The sequence below is a fragment of the Ochotona curzoniae genome, unplaced genomic scaffold (assembly GCF_017591425.1).
Source record: "Ochotona curzoniae isolate NIBS_2020 unplaced genomic scaffold, NIBS_Ocur_1.0 contig_64, whole genome shotgun sequence".
Lineage (NCBI taxonomy): Eukaryota > Metazoa > Chordata > Mammalia > Lagomorpha > Ochotonidae > Ochotona > Ochotona curzoniae.
Genome location: NW_024466502.1, coordinates 40,019,188 through 40,039,377, shown reverse-complemented (window position 1 = coordinate 40,039,377; position 20,190 = coordinate 40,019,188). Strand labels below are relative to the sequence as shown.

The 20,190-nt window shown below is 39.4% G+C and overlaps 1 protein-coding gene across 2 annotated transcripts in view; it reads right to left on the bottom strand.

The window, feature by feature from the left end:
• Positions 1-20,190, bottom strand: part of DGKH (diacylglycerol kinase eta) — a 173,977-nt gene that overhangs the window by 7,674 nt on the left and 146,113 nt on the right. The window contains exons 21-29 of one of the 2 annotated variants that reach the window (XM_040991348.1): positions 16,772-16,879; positions 12,465-12,578; positions 12,068-12,202; positions 11,100-11,263; positions 9,335-9,440; positions 8,471-8,563; positions 6,003-6,122; positions 4,800-4,908; positions 3,242-3,372 (exon numbers count right to left, since the gene is read on the bottom strand). In XM_040991348.1, coding sequence (XP_040847282.1) covers positions 3,242-3,372; positions 4,800-4,908; positions 6,003-6,122; positions 8,471-8,563; positions 9,335-9,440; positions 11,100-11,263; positions 12,068-12,202; positions 12,465-12,578; positions 16,772-16,879 — 1,080 coding nt within the window. The remainder of the gene's footprint in view (positions 1-3,241; positions 3,373-4,799; positions 4,909-6,002; positions 6,123-8,470; positions 8,564-9,334; positions 9,441-11,099; positions 11,264-12,067; positions 12,203-12,464; positions 12,579-16,771; positions 16,880-20,190) is intronic. The other variant, XM_040991349.1, reaches the window with a different exon arrangement.

Below are 20,190 nucleotides of genomic sequence, written 5' to 3'. Positions count from 1 at the left end.
CCATCCTTTGATTCACTCCCCAAGTGAGCACAACAGCTGGAGTTAAGTTGATCTGAAGCCAGGAGCTAGAAGCCTCTTCTGGGTCTCCCACACTGGTGCAGGGTTCTACCTTCAACTGTGTTCCCAGGCCACAAGCAGGGAGCTGGATGGGAAGTGCAGCAGCCAGCTCACGAACCGGTATCATGGGATCCTGATGCATTGAAGGCGAGGACTTTAGCCACTAAGCTACTGTGCAGGGCTCTTACCAATGTTTTCTTCAGCTTGTATTTAACACATTTATATCCTTCGGGGGTCAGACCGTGAAAAAGTTGTGCCATGACGTTTATCATATTTTTCCATATTTTTTTATCATACGTCTATCACATATCATTCTTTATTTCTATCACACTCATCATGACTTTTTATTTGAATGGACAGGCCTGGTTTTGCCCAAGCAAGACTTACAGATATTTATTTACCCTTCCAGACATACATATACAGATTTAAATATAAACAACCTCCAACCCCACACCAAAATGTCTTCATCATTACTTGATGCCCTTCGTTCTCCCTTTGTATTTTGGCAGGGAAAATAATGCAGTTAGTCTGCTTCTTCACCTGCTAAATCATCTTATAAAATACCTTCCTTCTCCCAGCCTGGGAATGCCATGGAGCTTTCTCCAGTTGTTTCTGCGAGACGGAAGTAAAGCTTGAGCCAAACTTTAAGTAGGCCTGAGCCAGGGGGAGGGTCGGGGCAGAAGCAAGACCAAACAAGGTGTATCCTAAGGAGAGAATGAGTCTAGCATGTAAGATGCTGAAATAAGGGTTGAGTGGGTGCTGCATGGCTGAGTGACGGGCCAGGGACCAGAACAAACAGGCAGAGTCCTGCCGGCTTCCATAAAACTGTAAGTCTAAGTTCTCACCAACATGAAGCCTCTGAAGGGTTTTAAGCAGAAAAGTGACCTGTGTGATCAATAATATTAATAGTATTACTGCAGCTGCAACGTGGAAATGGAGAGAGAGTGACACTGCAAAGACCAATTAGGAAGCTACTGACCTCACAGGCAATATCAGACACCATACCACAGAGAGACTATGGAAATGGGAAAAGGAGAAATGAGTGGAGAATAGAAATCAACATGACTTGGTATGGATTAATGGGTTAGGGGAAGTTAGCTAAGGAAGAGGAAGGTGCTAAATATGACTGTGGGTTGCTCTGTCTGGAGGGCCCGAGGCATGATTTCTAACACAGAGCACTAGAGAAGGGCAGAAGGGGAGTGCCACAGGAGATCAGAAGTTGGCTCTGGGTCATGTTCAAAAGTACACTTGTATGGGATATTCAAGTATCAGGAGTCAGTAAGAGAATCCTAAAGTTCACCAACGAGGTCACTCAGGACTGGAGAGAATGTGTTACATGTGTAAGTCACAGCTGAAGCAATGGAAACAGCTGAGATGAAGCAGGAAGCAGATAATCCCAACTCACAGGGTCTGCTCTTCGACAGCTACAGTCAGAACAAGGGAAGGCTGCTCTGTAGCTTAATTTTTGTGCTATAGGAGGTTGTTGCTGTGAAACTGTCCTTTGCCCCACACTCTATGTTAATATCAAACGAGTTACAATGAACAGCGTTAATACATGTTTCTTAAAAATGTTAAGGCAAAGAACACAACTAGTATTAGAAATAAAACAGAACAAAATGTCCCAGGAAAAACCTAAGAACAAAAGTAACTAAAATAATTCTTTCTACTTTCACTTTTTCCCAGCCTATCACTGTAACTCTGCCTCAACATGTTTGAGTTCATTTCTGATTTTAGCTTGTTCAGTATCTGTGAGATGTGTTCACTCATATTTGTATGTATTTACATGATGCAAGAATAAATATATTTGCAATATATTTATATATGGCCTTGAATGTATCTTCTTCATGGCTAATGAAATGACAGCTCTGAGAGGGTAGCTACCACCTAGCAAAGCAGGCATAATGTACCCATCACTAACTACTCAATGGATAGTGTGGCCTTCCAGGATATCCCATGCACACAAATGCATGAAATGTAAAGGAACCCTGTACTTATTTTTGTTGTATGCTCATTTCAAGTTTTGATTTCAACCTTTGCTTTACCAACGTTAATGAAGTAGATATTTCACTATGTTCTAGATTTAGGACTGTCAACCAATGTAATGGATTAACCCATTATTCTGCTATACTGAATAAAAGTGTTTAGATGTAAGGTAGAGCTTACCTTCAGATGTGCTAAAAACAGTGTGACTCTGCTTAAAAAAAGATGTGTACTTTATATTGTTTATTGAAAGAGCTCTGCTAACATTTGTAGATGAAGGGGCAACAATCCATGAATTTGCTAGAGATTCACTGTATCTCAATACTGTAGATGTTAGAACTCAATATATAGTAAAGGGAGTGCCCCGCCAGTGTTATTAATGGGGATTTTTAAATGGCAGTGTATACTAAGAAAACATGATATGGCAGGATCCCAGTCCTGACAGAACAGGGTGTTTGGCTGTTTCCAGTACTGAGTCTTCACCCAGAGAGTAAAAGTAAATTGCTATGGACCATGAATTAATGATTAAGGATTAATGAACATAAGTGACAAATAGGCTATGAACAACTTTGTAGCAAAAGTTAGATATAATTTTTGTACAACTTAAGAAATTAATGCATTTATATTTGAGACTAAATTTTGATGACACATAATAGAATGGAAATTAGAATTTATTCATCTACTTGCCCGAGTTTGACTGTGAAAGGCCAATGCAGAAACACAATAAAACCACTGGACTACAAGGTGTTATTGCTATGTCTCTCCTCCAGTTCCATATATTAGGAGCACTTGGTTATTGATAGATTTAATTAATGTTTAGTTATTAAGCACATATTAGATTTTTAAGTTATTTTTAACAACAATCACCTTCCATGCTGATCCAAAAAAGGAACCAGTAAAAACATAATCTGTTCCAGAGATATTAGCACAGGAGCCATCAAACCAATGGATGCACAGAATAATTACCAAGTTCATGCAAAGCTTTTGTTATAGCAGAGGATGATCTTGATGGAAAGCATTGCCAACATTCTTGTTTACGAAGCACACAACGAATTCAGACCACAGAACAATAAATGTTAGATTACCACTGCACACTTGTACAACATATGCCAAGCTATAAGCACATAACAGAACAGGCACAGAAGAAAGGATTCCATTTTGCCAGAGAAGTTTCAAGAGCAGAAGGGTAGCACAAAGGAAATACCTTAAGATCTCGCCTCTCCAGTTGCAAAAGTTCAGCCCCTCTGATGTCATGGCGGATGAAGATTTCTTTGTACTCTCCCAAATTGAGCAGATCCAGCCAAGCAGCAACTTCCTCTGTGCCCCATTTCTGAACTACCAAAGTTAAGAGCAAAACCCCCTTAATTTCTACATGCTCAACGCATTACAAAGCAAAAGTTGGCCAAACAGAGCACAGCTGCAGCTAGCAAAGGAAAGGTTAAAGGTGTTTTTTCAACAAAACTCCAATTCAGTTATTTCCCATGCAGGTCACATACCACCAACCAACACAAAGGTCTGACTTTGAAGACATTCGTTGCCGTGCACCATGCCTTTACCTTCTTTTCAGTTTCAGTAAAGCAACTTATCCTATCCAGGCTGTATTAGAAACACGATTTTGACCCTTAGGATCAGTGAGTGGTCCAAGGTTTACACAAACTCTGATGAAGACTATAAGACCATGTATGAAAAGTTACCATTGGAAATAAGCTATAAAAGCTAAATTAAAATCTAAAGCATGATGTGGTGTGTTCCATTTTATAACAACTTTTCTGCAGCAAGGTCTTGGTGAAACTGTTACCTTTATTCATTATACTGCTACTGATAATTATAACAAATGTGCTATTGAACAAATTTAATAACATTTAAAAACTCTCAACATTTGTCTTTAGGAGGATTTGCCTTATGTTATTTTTTCACGCTGTATAATTGTTCTTATTCATTTTATTCAACAGTGTTTAGCCTAATAAAAGCCTATTTATTTTCTGCATTTTGCTTTTAAATGTCATTTTATGTCTGCTCTATGTATGAATACTATCAGCAAGGTACCTTACCTCTTTTTTTTTTTTAAGAAAAATCAGACAGCTAGCTAAGAAGAGATTGTAGCATGATTTAATTCTGAAGTAATACTGTTACATACATAGAATGGGAAGGTGTTTCAGTCCTAAAAGTGCAGTGAATTAACAATCTTGAAGGAAAGGTAGAAAGGGAAGTGAAAAGTAGCAAAGAAAGCTTTCATCTTGGTTTGAGAAAGCAAGTATCAAAACACACTGCTGCTACCACGAGCCTGAAACAGTGTCCTTCAAGATGGGAAAAAAAAAAAAAAACACTAAGCAAGTTAAAGGAGTACATGAAAGTTTTTAATTTCCATTGAGCAGAATGACCAAGAGTTTGACTTTTGAAGACAAAGAACAAGTTCACACTGATGCCATGAGTTACTATGGCAAAATGAAAAGATCCACTCAGACAGACAAAGGGACATCTGCCAGCAAAGCAAATCAAAGTGGCAACTACTTCATTTTCTTATTTGCTTCCTCACTACAGACTCCTGCTGATACACTGACAAATTCTACATGTGGTAAGCTATCTTAGCATCCACATCAGCCACTTTAAAATGTTCAACTCAATGATATTTAGAACATCCACAATGCTGTACAATACACACCACTAGCTCCAGAACACCCTCATTAGCTTGGGGACTTCACTTTAATACATCATTCTTCTCATTATCACACTCTCCTTTCCTACTGGAGGGGACCACCTACCAGGCTGGGAACTGGCCTTCTGCTTCGGAACCTTGTCCTTCTTAAATTTCGGCACTATCCGAAACACGGTGCTTCTGCTGTTCCTTTTGGTGCAATCCATAGGGGGCTCCTGTTGAATTGAGTAAGGTCAATACTTACAGCAAGACGTAACAGAAATAAGTTATAAGCACTGAACACTAGAACAGTGACTGCTTTGTTCAAAAAAGTTCATGATATACTGCATTGCCGAAAGATACTAGTAAATGTCTTTGTTCACAAACATATTTTTCCTGGCTTAGATCAGTGCCTTTAGGCGCTGCCACTGTGGTGCCACAACTGGAGCACTGGTTCTAGTCCTGATAGCTCCCCTTCTGATCCAGCTTCCTGCAAATGCACCTGGGAAGGTAGGATGGCCCAACCACATGGATGCAGCTCCCCAAAGCAGGATTCAACCTCACACAGCCTCAGCCTTGCGGTCACTTAGGATATAAATAAGCGAACAGAGGATGCTCAATCTCTCTGTCTCTCTGTGTGTTTGTGTGTGTCCCTCTTGCCATTCTTTCAAATAAGTAAGTTAATCTTTAAAAAGATCAACACCTTTGATATTTTGTTTGTTGTTTTTTTTAAAGATTTACTTACTTTATTCAGCAAGGGGGCTGGGTAGGAAGTAAAGCAGTGGGATGCTAACCAGCATCTATATAGAGCTGCTGGTGCTGTAGGCAGCTGCTTAACATGCAGCACCACAGCACCTGTCCTAGATCAATGCCTTTGAAAGCAGTATTCAAAATTTATTTTCCTGGGCCAGTGCAGTTGTTCAACAGACTAATCCTCTGATTTGTGGTGCTGACACCCATATGGGAGCTGGTTCTAACCCCAGCTGCTCCACTTACAATGCAGCTGTCTGCTTGTGGCCTGGGAAAGTAATAGAGGAAAGCTTAGGTCCTTGAGATCCTGCACTCAGGTGAAAGACCCAGCAGAGGTTCCCGGTTCCCAGCTTTGGATCAGCTCAGCTCTGGCCATTGTGGCCATTGTGGGGGATGAACCAGTGGATAGAAGATTTCTTTTCTCTCTCTCTCTCTCTTTTCGCTATTATAAATCCGTCTTTCCAATAAAAATTATAAATCTTTAAAACATTTTTATTTTTAAAAAAATATCTCCTTTATAACACAGGTGGCAAATATCATTGTCAGATCTAGATTCACAAACAGGGTGAAGTTTACATACCTCATCCTCATTTGGGTGCAATATATAATAAAGCCAGGGGATCTCAGTCAGTTTCTGTAACTCCACCTCCACAGAGTGCAAGGCACTGGACACCCTCTCTTCGTGGGGAGACTCCAACTGCTATTTTCCAGCAGATTAAACACAAGATTCAGCGGCCAATCTCCAGCACAACAATCATTTTATCTTTACAGAGAGCATCCTCTCCTCTTATTACAAGAATTTTTTTTTAAAATAAAAGAACGAGCAAGTTAATTTTTTTTAAAGCATAAATCTTTTGCTTGCCTCCTCCTTTCCAATCATTTAGTTATTCGTATCTTTCTGCTCATTGGTGCCAAAACTACCTCAAATCTACACAGGCTGCTACAGGAATAAACAACAGTTTTGAAGTCGATCAACACCTTATCATATATAAATATAAAAATATGGCATATATAAATTATATAGACTTTATAAATATCATCAGGGCAAAACAAAAAACGTAACGGCTTATAATCTAAAATAGGCTCTGAATACTTTGGAGATAATCTAGCCAACTACTGCCCACATTTACCCACTCAAAAGTTGTTAAAATTCATTTACTGACACGTTTAATAACAGGGAAATACACACTACTATGCACAGAGCTGAAAGGTTGCTGCCTGCATCCTAGTTAGCTCTTGTTACTATCTGCGCACTATTAAGAGGGGTTAACTGATCTCAGGAGCCATCACTGCCTCTTCTGGACACAGCACAATGCAACCAGATTGTTTTCAAGGTCTCTTACAGCTTATCAATACTTATACACATTATTTTCAAATTCTTATTCATATTCATTCATAGAACTATAGACAGGTGAAAGAACTGTGCTGCTGTTTATTATGCACACTTTGTTAGTTTTGGATCCTTTGTTATGCAAGGTATCTACTGTATCCAGTAGTTAGTAAAAATAAGGCACTGGTCCATCATGTTGTACAAATTTGCCACTGTTTTTCCTAAAGTGTTAATTAAGCCTTAAAGAAAGTTATAAAATGGTAATGTCATATTCATTCTAACAGTAAAACAGTAAACTTTCGCTTTTCTACAAAGTCATCAACTATCATATCATTTTGGCTAAGGTTGTGGGAAAATTGACTGGTACCCATTTTAAACCATATATCCATACTTGACATGAATGGAAAAGTGAGGTTCCCTGTACATCTTAATAAAAAGAAAGCATTTCTACAAAGCAGCACTAAATGGATACTTTTGGTGTCAAGCACAAAGTTATGCTTCCAGCTCTTCTCAGAAATAACCTTAAACATTTCAGTAATACAAAAATAGATATGCTCTCTATAAAAAAATAGGACAGATGTCACCGTGGATTGATTTCCTATCGTACTTACAGTAGAAGAGTTGCAGAATAATCTAGTTACCAACAGTGCCAAAATTAGTCAAAAAGAGATCCCCAAAAAACTTAACCATCTTTTCCTCCTAGAAGATTTTAGGAAGTTTAGTAGTAGCCACTCCCTCTTGCGTGAGACTCCTGGGTTTCAGCTTCCACGACAAGGATAAGAACAACGGCCTTCACGCAGTCCCAAGACCTCTCACTGTGAGCAAAGGATGCTCGCAGGAGTAGTCAGTCAGCTACGCCACAATCAGATAATTCAACACTGTCACTTAACAGTTAGCTAGGCAGTGTGTCCTGCTTCCCAATATGCTAAGCATGGTGACTTTAGATCATGTTTATTGAGGTGAACATTTGCCTAAGGTTAAATTATTGTCAAGGGAAATGTTTTAGCATCACCACCAATCCATGAATCAGACTTCTTACTGAGAAGAGCTTTATACACAGGAACAACCAAGAACGAATATGCCACAATCAAACTCTAGGTGGCGACAAGATCTAATATGCTGGAACATTTGACAATGGTGAAGGATTTTTAAAGAAAGGTTGAGTTTGGGTTAATCACACAGCATGGGACTGCAGCATATTTGGTTGAGGTCCATGGAACACGGTCAGATTTCCACTTGGCCAATACTTGATATCCAGAGTCAATATGAGTTCAGCTGAGAAGACTTCTTAAAATTTCCCACTTGAAACACTGTGACTAAAAATGTCCTCTGCTATTCTGATCATATTTCAAATGTGAATTCATGCAATAAAACCATGAAACTCTCCTACCTTTGTGCCAAGTGAGTACCTGGGGACCATCCTCTGCACTTTAGCTAGCTCAAGTCTGCCGAAGCCGACTGGGGAGAGCGGGAATGCATCATGTTGTAATAGCATGCAAAGGGGAAAGTCTACCCCTGTCAGCCTCAAGGATAAACCCCGCTGTTAGACAAATACTTCTTAGAAGGCAAAAGTTAGAGGAAAAAGAAGATGCAAGGTTGGCACTTGGAGGCTGCTTCTACCTCACAGCCTATGGATGTCTCTTCCCTGGAAAGTGGGCCCACACATTTTTTTTTACCCCCAATCATCCTGGCGTTATCCATCTTTTCTTTTTTCTTACCAGAGGAACTCTGCCAACTAGCAAAGATTCTGTTTCATTATACAGTGCCTTCACATTGATGGCTATTTCAGTAGCGGTGTCTCTGGTAAGACTCTAGAAAAGAACAGTATCAAAGATACGCAGTTCTGAATTAAACTGGGAACCACCAGCAGTAAACGCTTTAAATTGTACTCTCATAAGTTAAACACCACAAAACATTAATGAATCCATACAAATTCTATTGGAATTGAGAAATCTTATACTTAGGTTTAACAGTATCTAAAAGTAACCGAAAGAATACCCTGACAGCAATGTATACACTCAGCATCACCGACATATACATGTTTCTATAAAGTAATATTAAAGAAAATTATGTCTTAGAAAGTATATTATCTGATTATAATCATAACTATCAACTTTGACTAAGTAGTTCCAACCAGATTATTTTTAACATCAACTGAATAACTAAATAGTAAAAATAGGCCACTAATGTTTATACTATAGCATGTATATATACCATATATTACAGCACATACCTTCTCCATCCTATTAATATCTACATCAAAAATTTTTAAGAAGTGTCAATTTTCCAATTTAGTAAAACAAAATGAATAAGGCAACATGTCACTTAAAGATGAAGGAACATCTCTAACAAAATATACATAGGAAAGAACTGAAGGAAGACAGAAGATGACTGACTTAAAGAAAAAGAATTTAAGGGTAGAAATAGAAGGAAAATCAGAAAATTTGGATACAATTCTTCTGGCAGAGGCTCAGATTAACGATGTAAGTTTCTTTCACAAGGTGCGCCATATTTTATAGTACCGAGATATACACGTAACATCAAAGAATGTGTGGGATGAGGATTTACCATTAGATCCTCACCTCCGGGCACCGTGGGTTGGCTTTGTTCAGCGCATGTGAGCACGCATTGACGGCGTGGGCCAGTTCTTGCTCCAAAAGACAGTGAATTGTGGCTGCATCACATATCCTAGAAGCAAAAATGACACAGATAGAGTCTTTTAAAAAAACAAAGCTTTGCTGATTTTTCTTTGTGAAGTATACAACTAGTAAGATAAAAACAAGTAAAAAAATACACAAAGATTAATAAGGAGGACAATTTGTGACTATTGAGTTATCAATGACATTTGATAGATTTATAAAATTCAAACACCACCGCGTTTTTGAAGATTAAAACACAGAATTTGCAGAATCATTGGCAAGTGTGATACGTTCAAATATTTAGCATTTGATGAAAATTTAAATACAACTGACTTGGGGGAAGCATCCTTCATATTTATCATCTATATGTTAAGAGCTTTGAAACACTATCCAACAATATTCACAACTTTCAAAGGCAGCTGTGGTTAATTTTTTAAATTTTTTTCCACTTATTGATGAAGATACAGAAATGGAGTATATATATACACTGTAAGTGGTAGTGCCAAAATTTACCTTTGTCTATTCAACTCATCCTAATATGCTACATACCACTGATTTTAAACTTTCAAGAAAAGTCCTAGAAAGACAAAGTTCTGGAAGACAGTAAAAAAGAAGACAGATGGAAGACTTCTACTGATTGCTGGAAAATAATGTATGGCTTACAGGTGAACAAGAATGCAATATCATTCCAACACTTCCTTACTTCTTGCAACACATTCAAGGAGACTGGCTGTCAACACGATCAGGCTAGAACAGGAAAAGGAACAGAGGCCTGGTTAACTGAACCAAGATCCTTTAGAATCTCAAAACTGATAACCATGGCACTGTATCACGTGCAAATGAACCTCACTATTATTACTCATAACCTTGCGACAAAGAGAATGGGTTATTCAGAAGAGTAGAGATAGGTAAGGGTGACTAATTTTCAAAGGCAAGGCATAAACAATTTCAGATGAACATTTATGAATCTCCCTCAGGAATCTGTTAATTTAGATTCTTAACTTCCACATGGAACACATCATTTTCCCGATCCAAACTGCTCCTCTTCCTGTCAATCATGATATGTACCTTACTACTAAAACATTTCTCATTATTCACATTTGGTAGACAAGATGTAGGTGAAGAGGAATTAAAGAATTTTCCATGGTCTTCCTTCCCTTCCAAAGTTTTTTCTTAGTTACAGTGATTTTGATATGATTTATACTCAGAGAACACATTTATCTATTTTTCTTCTGCCTACCAAAATTAATTTGTGTGTGCTCTAGAAATATCACCTTTGTGTGTCAGAACCTGATCTTTTGGTGCTTAAACCTGCAACTACCTTGGGAAATGGTTCATGTTTATATTTCTTTTTACAGCCCATAAACACTGAGTTAGCTAGAACATAATATGTAAATGGGCAACATAATGTAAAGATCATACAAAATAAGGGAACAAAGAGGACTGCGCGGTAATTCAGTCACTGTGTTTCAGGAAGTATAGGATTTGGACTGTGGAGAATACACAGGTGTTTGGATGTGTGTGTGCAAAGGACGATACTGAGGCATGACTGAGGCAGCAAAGAAGGAATCCAAGTCTTTTAGCTACTGCCTACAACAGAAACAGTGTATTCAGATTAAAAACAACAACAACAACAACAACAAACCAGAGCGAGAGAATGGCTAAGCCCACAGTTTTCACACTACACAAGCCAGTGGAACCAGCATACCTAGTAATGAGCTCCTCTGCTGCCTGGGAGCACAGCTGCATCTGCGACACCTCTTCCGTTGCCAAGTCAATAGCATGCTGGAGGTACAGATGGGTTCGGAGAACTGGTTTACCAGAATCACACTTCTGTTTGTCTTCCCAAGACTTTAGGGTGTTTTCAAATGCCTATTTAACATCAACATCACCATGAATAGAGCTCTGAGCCCCATGTCAACGTGAATTTACATCTTACATGGAATGTCTGAAAGCACAACTGCATTTTCTCTAATTTGACACTTCGTTAAATAAATTATAAATAGTTAACGATTCGGTGAGGACAAATATATCACTGAAAAGGAAAGATTTTATGCTTCAATCTTTAATCAACTATTTTATATAAGCTATAGATGGCATGAATATATTAGTCTTCTTTTTCAAGAATTGATCTTAAATAAAAACACATATTCCAGGAAAAGCTAGACTCTGGAGACATGACCAACGCCTGCCAGGAGTCAGGGTCATGGAGGAAGGGATGAACAGGTGGTCACAGGACAGCCTAGGCAGTAAGCCTGGTGCCTATGCAATGACAGATACCAGTGACTACCCGTCTGTCAAAATACAGCAGATGTACAACACATATAATAATGTATTCCGTTAGGAATAAGGTATCAATATTGGCTCATAAATTGTATCCCAGATGCTAAAATGATAACAATAGGGACATTTACAGGGGAAAAAGGAAGGAGACACACTGTAAGAGAATCAGAATAATCTGTATTTTCTGCTTATTTTTTTGTAAACCTAAAACTGTTCTAACAACGACTGCATACAAGTTTAAGACAAAAAAAGAAATAAATATCTGCTCACATTTAAAACCTCAATAGCCTAAATGTCCAATTGAAGAGGTAATAGCAATTTTTTTATAACAATGTAAAAATTTTTAATAAGTAGCTTAGTAAAATTCTGGAAGATTTTTTTTCTGTTACGTACTCGGTCTCTGGTTAGCATCTGAGCTCTGTTTTTGTGCACAATTTTGATAATCCCTGGAGGCTGGACCCAGGCTTCTCCATCCACCTGTACGGGGACTCCCTCATCACCAAATATAGTGATCTTCACAGTACGACACTGTAATAAAACAAACAAGTTATTTTAGATTGCAAATTGCCCTGAGAAATGGATATTCCATCCATATCCTGGCTGGATTTGCTAGTCTTTTCTGTGAAGAACATGCTAGTCATTACCACACACAATACATGGTAACCACTGACAAGGGCAAGAAAGTCAACATTTTACACTTGAACATGCAGTGCAGAGTCCTAGCTCTCCCCCACCCCACACCCTCTGTTGCCCAAGAAATGCAGTCAGCGTTGACTAGAGAAACCATAACCTGGGCTATTCGATGATGCTGCAGTTTGATGACCCTCGAGACCGCCATTTGCATGCTATCAAATATCGCAACGACTTCCAGGATCTTGTCGTCAAAGGATGGTGCAGCAAATATCTGAAAGAAAAAGGGCACTTGCTTCCACTGAAGGTTTAGGCGAAGTGGCAGCAGGTGATGCAAGCTCTACACTACACGTATGTTTTAAGACCTATGTAAATAGTAAGTAAACAGTACTAGACAGTGACAACTCATGGAGAAAGTTATTGAAGAGTGCTTAGAAGAAATGCAATTTAAAAAAAAAATTAAAAATCCACAGGTATTTAGTACTCAAACCTCTTTACCTTTTTAAAAAAAATTTTTGCCCATTTAAAAAAATTTTATTTTTGATGGTTTACATAGTTGAGATCTTTGATTTCACATTTTCTTTTCCTTCTTCCTGCATCTGGATGAAAGGGAGGGGGACAAGGGGAGAAACCTCCCAATCAGCTCAGCACCCAGGGATGGGGAATGGCCACCTGATGTTATCCCCAAGTCCCCAATATGGAGCATGCCCCAAGGGTTCTGGCTCAAGTGATTTTGATAGTTTTGAAATGCTGTCGATCTTGCAGATGCAAGGATGAGGATATCCTTCCAAGGTCCACTGGTTGATACAGTCTATCTCTGAGTCTCCATTTGCTCAGATATTTGCTGTCATGCTTCACTGGGGTAGTTGATCATTTTGCTCTGCCCTCCTTCCTCTGCTATGATGCCAGGTGTCCTCTGCAGGCTCCACTGAGCTGACCTATCTTTCATGTGCCTCTGGGTATGCTGTCCACTGCACCAACTAAGCCACTGTGGAGGTCCAGTTTGGATAAATGCACTCCATTGTCAAACCACAAGTCCTATCACTCTCCCCAGAGTTGGAAGTTATGAGTCCAGCGGTTTAGTTGGAGGGACCCTCAAAGAAATCTCATCTAAGATGATCTCAGACCTATCTCTTGTGTGTGAACCCACCTGTACAGGGTCTATCTAGTTTGTTCTGTCACCACATCAGCCTACTTCCATACAGGTAATAACATATCTTCAGCCCCATTTCTTACACAAACCAATGGGTGCTGTGGCCCAACCCTGCCCTCCACACAGCAAGCCCTCACATACACCATCATGAGCTGCAGCCCAGTCAGAGTGACCCCCAGTAAACCCTACTGCGCTGGTCCCAGCCCTGATTTCTGTATCTGCTGAGCACACACACCTTTTAAAGAAAGGGATATTGTAAGCAGTATGTATATGTACTCTGTATTACTACAGCAATTTTTAGGCCATGTAATAGATTTGAGGTTAAAAATCATATAGACTATAAATAAACATTAGATGCATTTCCATTAAATTTGTTTACTTTTGTTCAAAAGAAAAGATTATTCATTTAAAAGAGCAAGAAATAAAAAGATATATCTTCTACTTCACTCCTAATAACGAGAAGTGGGTGAGGCTCAAGCAAGGAACCCAAAACTCCATCTGGTTGGCAGAGTCCCAAGCATGTGAGTCATCTAAATCCAGGGTGTACTGACAGGAAGCTCGATTAAAGATGAAAAAGAAGGAACTCAAACCAGCACTCCAATACGAGATGCAGTAGTTAACATACTGTGGCATAGCATACTTAACACCATGCCCATTAAGACCAGAATACATTCATCTCATAAAAATTACAAGTATTTTTCAATTTACTGTCTACCTTAATTCTTGTTTGTTCATTTATTTAAGAGCTAAGACTATAGGATCAGAGACCACATAACATGTTAAGCTTCAAATCTGAGTCAATGCATTTCACTCTTACAGTAGACTGTGATAACCCTACTCATGTGCTACATATATATAATAATATATATATTAATACTTGTTCCCCCTCATTCATTCTTTGGAACAACTACATTTGTGAAGCATCTCTCTCCTTTTTTTTTAAACACAGAAGAACATTAAAAAATATTCTTAAATTCCATCACGTAAGTGGACCCTCTTGATATTTTTACAGATACAAATAGTAATTTATACAGAAACTTAGTCAAAATACAGATCCTATGATAGGTAGAACAATGCACCCATCCCGACCCCAAAATGTACATGTCCTAATCCCTGGAGACCGAATTTGCTACTTTACATGGCAAAAGGCATTTCGTGTGTGTGATTCAGTGAATGGTGGAGCCACTTTGCTGGCGAATGTGGGCAGGAGATGAGAAGAGAGAGTTGGCCAGGAGGGGATAGGGGACAGTGGTGCAACAGGAGGTTGGTTCAGTCTCCTTCTGTTGCCTCTGAGGATGGAAGGAGCCATGTGGCCTCTCTGAAGAGCTGGAAAACTAAAGCTCAAGATTCTCCACTGGGGCTACCAGAAGGAACACACAGCAGGTGACCATCAGTGTGGCCACCTCAGACTCCTGCCAAGTGCAACTAGGAGACAAAATACGTACAAGTTGTACAAGTTGCTGAATTTGTGTTAATTTGTTAGATCAGCAGTAGAAAACAAATACAGACAAGAAATTTTAAAAAGTAAACACCAGTGCAGGCACTTGGCACAGTATTAAAATGCTGTTGGGACACGTGCATTTGATACTGGAGTGCCTGGCTAGAATCCCAGCTCCATTTGTGGCCTAGCTTTCTAATATATACCAAGGGAAGTGGCAAAAGATAGTTCAAACCCTTGGGTCCTTGCTAACCACACTGGAAAGCCAGATTGAGTTTCTGACTCGAGGCTTCAGTTTAGTACAACACTGGCTACTGCAGGCATACGGGAGGAGATTCGATGAATTTGAGATCTCTATCTGCATCTCTCAAATAAAAATGAAAATAAAATATTTTTTAACACAAGTGAAATATTCTTCAGGTCCTAAATTTATATTGCAAAATTAGATTCTATTGTTTTCTCTTCCTTCCTTCCTTTCTTTTTAAAGGCAAATATACAGATAGAAGGAGATACAGAGAAAGATCTTTCCCTCTGCTAGTTCACTTCATAAGCGGCTGCCAGAGCTGAACTAATATGAAGCCAGGAGCTTCTTCCGGCTCTCACACAAAGTGCAGGGTCCCAAATCTTTGGGCCGTCCTCCACTGTTTTCCCAAGTCACAAGAGGGAGCTGGATGGGAAGTGGAGCAGCTGGGATATGAACTGGTGGACATAGAGAATCCCAATTGATACAAGGTGATAATATAACCAGTAGGTTTTTGTTCTGGACCTGATTCTATTGTTTGAACAGAAAGTTTAAAAAGTTGTTTTAAATTTATTTATTTATTTTTATTGGAAAGTCAAGAGTTAGGGAGAGGAGAGAGAGAAAGATCTTCTGTCTGCTGGCTCACATTCCCCCAGTGGCCTCAATGGCCAGAGCTGAGCAGATATGAAGCCAAGAGCTTCCAGGTCATTCATATGGGTACAAGGCTTTGAAATATCCTTTACTGCTTTCCCAGACCATAAACTAGATGGGAAGCGAAGCAGCTGGGATACGAACCGGTGCCCATATGGGATCCTGGCACATGTAAGGTGAAAATTTAACCATTAGGCTATTGTGCTGGGCCTGAAAGTTTAAAATTTTACTTTTAGAGGTTTGTATTGATATAAAATTTGTATTGATATAAGATTCATTTTTATCAGAAAGGCAGCTTTACAGAGAAAAGGAAATTCTTTTTCCATCCATTGGTTCACTCCGCAAGTGGTTACAATGGCGGAAGCTGAGCCGATCTGAACCCAAGAGCTTCTTCCAGCTCTCCCAAATGGGTGCAAAATCTCAAGGTTTTGGGCATCCTCAATTGCCTTTCTAGGCCACAAGCAGGGAGCTGGATGGGAAGTGGAGCAGCCAGGACACAAACTGGTGGCCATACAAGATCTTGACACACGCAAGGTGAGGATTTAGCCACTGGGCCATTGCGCTGGGCTCCATATGTTACATTTTATGGGGTACGTTACCAATAGCTCAACACAGTATCCAGTTTAATTTAATTATCCCAGGCAAGTAGTTCTTCCAGTTTCTTCATTGAGAACCACAGCTACCCTCTGTTTTGAGGGTCACCAGAACCCATAGACTTCACTCAGATAATTTCCATCATACAATGCTCCCTACATCTCAGGATGAAGCACATTTATATATCCAACAGGAAAATCTTTAGATGATATCCACAGTACGCTGTAATAAAATTTTCACGTAAATGTATTCCACCTTCGCCTTGCCAAAGTAACAAAGTTCTACCGCGGATTAATTCATATTATATATGAAATATTTTAAAAAATATTACAGGAACAATTTCAGCACTTTTTGAAGAAACAAACTACTTACTGCTATTGTGTTACTTACATCGTCCTCTTTGGTGCCACCCCAGAAGTTGGTACCTCCGGCATAGCTAGGGATGTTCAACACTGCTATGCCTTGTAGACTGGGGAGGGGGATGTACTGCCCATCGCACTGGAAGATAAAAGACCCGGAGGTCACACGAAAAGAACAACACCATAGACAAAGATGAACAGAGCAAAGGATGCTGGTAACACCACACATTCCTTTTCTTTTTAAAGATTTTTTTTTTTTTATTGGAAAGGCAGATTATATTATAGAGAGAAGGAGAGACACCGAAAGATCTTCCACCCACTGATTCACTCCCCAAGTGACTACAACCACAAGAGCTGAGCCCATCTGAAGCCTATACATTAGAAAGGCCTGATACTCTTAGCTTTTTAATTTTAAAATAACTAAAACTATAAATAGATTCAATAGAAGATATTGTAAAAACCTGAAGCTAAAAAAAGTTTCCCTCCTTCTTTCCTTGAAATCAGGCTCCCTGGGACAGTCTCACTTTGATTAGGGTTTTGTCCATCCTTGTGCCGCATGCTTTTCAAAGGTGACCACAATGCTCAGCATGAGGCCCCACACACCCTGCACAGCCCTAGTACCCTGCCCCTGTACGCTATCCAACTCTGACGGGCCTAACCCAAAGGCCAGGGTTTCAAGTAGGCAGACCTAAAGTTTAAAAAAAGGGTGCATGTTAGAGAGAAACTCCTTGCCTTCTAAATGATCACTTACATAAAAATCAAGTCACCATTTAAATAAGAAATACACAGAGGTTGTTGAATATGATACGAATACATTCTTATGAATTAGAAACAGAATGCTGTCTTTTCACAAATGTTACTTCTTTATAAAGATGCTGTTTATATAAAAGGCAGAGTTGACACAGAAAGGAGACAGACAAATAGAGAGAGAGAGATACAAAGAACCCTCTGTTCACTGGTTCATTCCCCAAGTGGCCACAGATCCTTAAAGGTCTCCCACACGGGAGATGGCCACATCCCATGTCAGAGTACGGCTCATGTTCAAGAGGCTGCTCCACTTCTCATGCAGCAACCTGTTAATATGCCTGAGAAAACAGAAGATGGCAGGAGAACCTGGGCACCTGCTATGCATGTCAGAGACCCAGAAGTAGCTCCAGGCTCCAGCTTTCGGCCTGGGCCAGTCCTGGCTGTTACAGCCATTTGATGAGTGAACCAGCGGCAGAAAGGATTTCTTTCTCTTTCCCTTCCCACCTCCCCATCACTCTGTCGAATAAATCTGAAAAACATCACTCTTAATCCCAAATAAATCTAAAAAACACAAAACAACAAGAAGTCTGTGTCTCCATTCATAATACAGGGAAAGAAAAATTTGTCTCAGGAATCCAGAGAACTTTTTTATTTGTTTGTTCGTCAAGGACAGACACAGAGGAAGGTATCTCACAGTACAATGTGGTACAATGCAGGTCTCTCCTCCAACGTCATCCCATGGGAACCAGCACTAGGCAAAGGAATTTTACACAGCATTACTCCCGCAGAATGAAAATGTTTTTCAGGGCTGGCACGATGGCACTTTATGCTAATCCTCTGGCTACAAATGTCAGCATCAAATATGGGTGCCAATTCAAGTCCTGGCTTATCTACTTCCAATGCAGCAATCAACAAAATACTGTTCTGACTCAATAGATAAAGAGTCAAAGTTACAGGCCTGGCATAGTGGTTTAATTAGCTAATTCTCTCACTTCAAGTCCCACATTCCCACATTCATGTCATGGCTGCTCTAATTCCTATCCAGCTCCCTGCCTGTGGCTTGGGAAGTAGTGCACGATGGCCCAAAGTCTTGGGACCCTTGCACCCAAGTGGGAAATTTAGAAGTCCCTGGCTTCAGATCAGCTCAGCTTCGGCATCTGTGACCCATGGGGAGTGAATCAGCAGAAGGAAGATCTTTTTGACTCCACTCTCCATAAATGTGATCTGCCTTTCCAAGAAAAGTGTTTTTTTTATGGTTAACTTTTAACTAGGGCAAACAATTCTCTTTTTCCGTTTTACTTTTCTATGGTTTGATCTACCTTGTTTTACTAATCTTATTTTCATTTTTTTTTTTTTTATCATGTGGCATAGACTTTCTAGGGAGGGTTCTTAACATGAAGTCCGGCAGCCAGGAACTTATCAGCAGAGTTAGAGGGCTGGTAAAATATGATGGTTAAAACATGTGTTTTTATGCTCACCACCCTCTGAGATTCAGCCTAGGCCTCCACTGTCAGTGTAGGTAACCAATCAGCCACTGCCAACGCTTGTGACTGCGCTGTCAGCAGAAACAAACACGGGCACTCTGTGTCACATTACAGATGTTCCAGACACCCTCATTGCTACTTTGAAATAATGGAAATAAAGAAAGACGGTGGAGACGTTACTGGGTTTTAAATTTGATGTGGTCATTATAAAACAGATGTACGAACATTACTCTAATCATTTTAAATACTTTGTTGGTTTGTTTTAATGTTCTTTGTTTCCTTTCTAATTTCACGTACTTTATACAATGCTCTTAAAAATGATACTCAAAAATGCGCCTACTGGCTCACCACAATGTCAGAAGAGTCCACACTTCAAAATTAAATCTTTTAAAATAGAGAGTAAAAACACAGCCATCTGGGTTCAAAATACGTGCTACCAGCAGGAACAACTACAAATCCTGTGTCTGAAGAAGACAGGCATGAAAGCCAACCAGCCATCTGGGTACCAGACAGTGCCCTAAGTCTTAAAAATAGTAAACTCCGCGGATTAATGAAACTATTTAACAAATTATGGTGAAAGCACCATTTCCTTGTCTGCTTCGTCCTCAGTCAGTGCTAAACACTAGGGCCACGGAAGACAAACACAGTTCTCACCAGATTTTACACAGCACGGCAACCGAGAGGTGCAGATGAGAAAACAAATGCTTGTATAAAACAATGACATGGAAGCCAATGAGGCCACCCTGGGATGGTCTAGCAAGGGTGACATTTATAAACGTGTGAACTTTTCTGAACCAGCAACTCTTTCAATCAGTAACATCTATCTTGATTTTATAAGCAAGGATAAATTAAAACAGATGATCGGGTAGTCATACTTTGAGGGTGTATGGCACCCTTGTCTTCACCTGGGCAGTTAGTTAATCATAGGTACGCCAGGAAACCCTTTAGTCTACCTTTTAGTCTTTAGTTAACACCTAAAATAACAATGCTTGGTTTTAAAGTACTGACCAGAGCTCATGATTTATATACTTTCAGACTCATGATTTATATACTTTTATGAATGTATGCTATTATTTCATTTAAGATAAATGGTGATCAAAAAAACAAAAACAAAAACAACAAAAATCACACAGTACAGGAAAACTTGCCTATCAACATAAACAGTCAGCTCTAGGCTAGGGACAGAAGAAAATAAATTTAAAAAAAAATTAATAGTCAT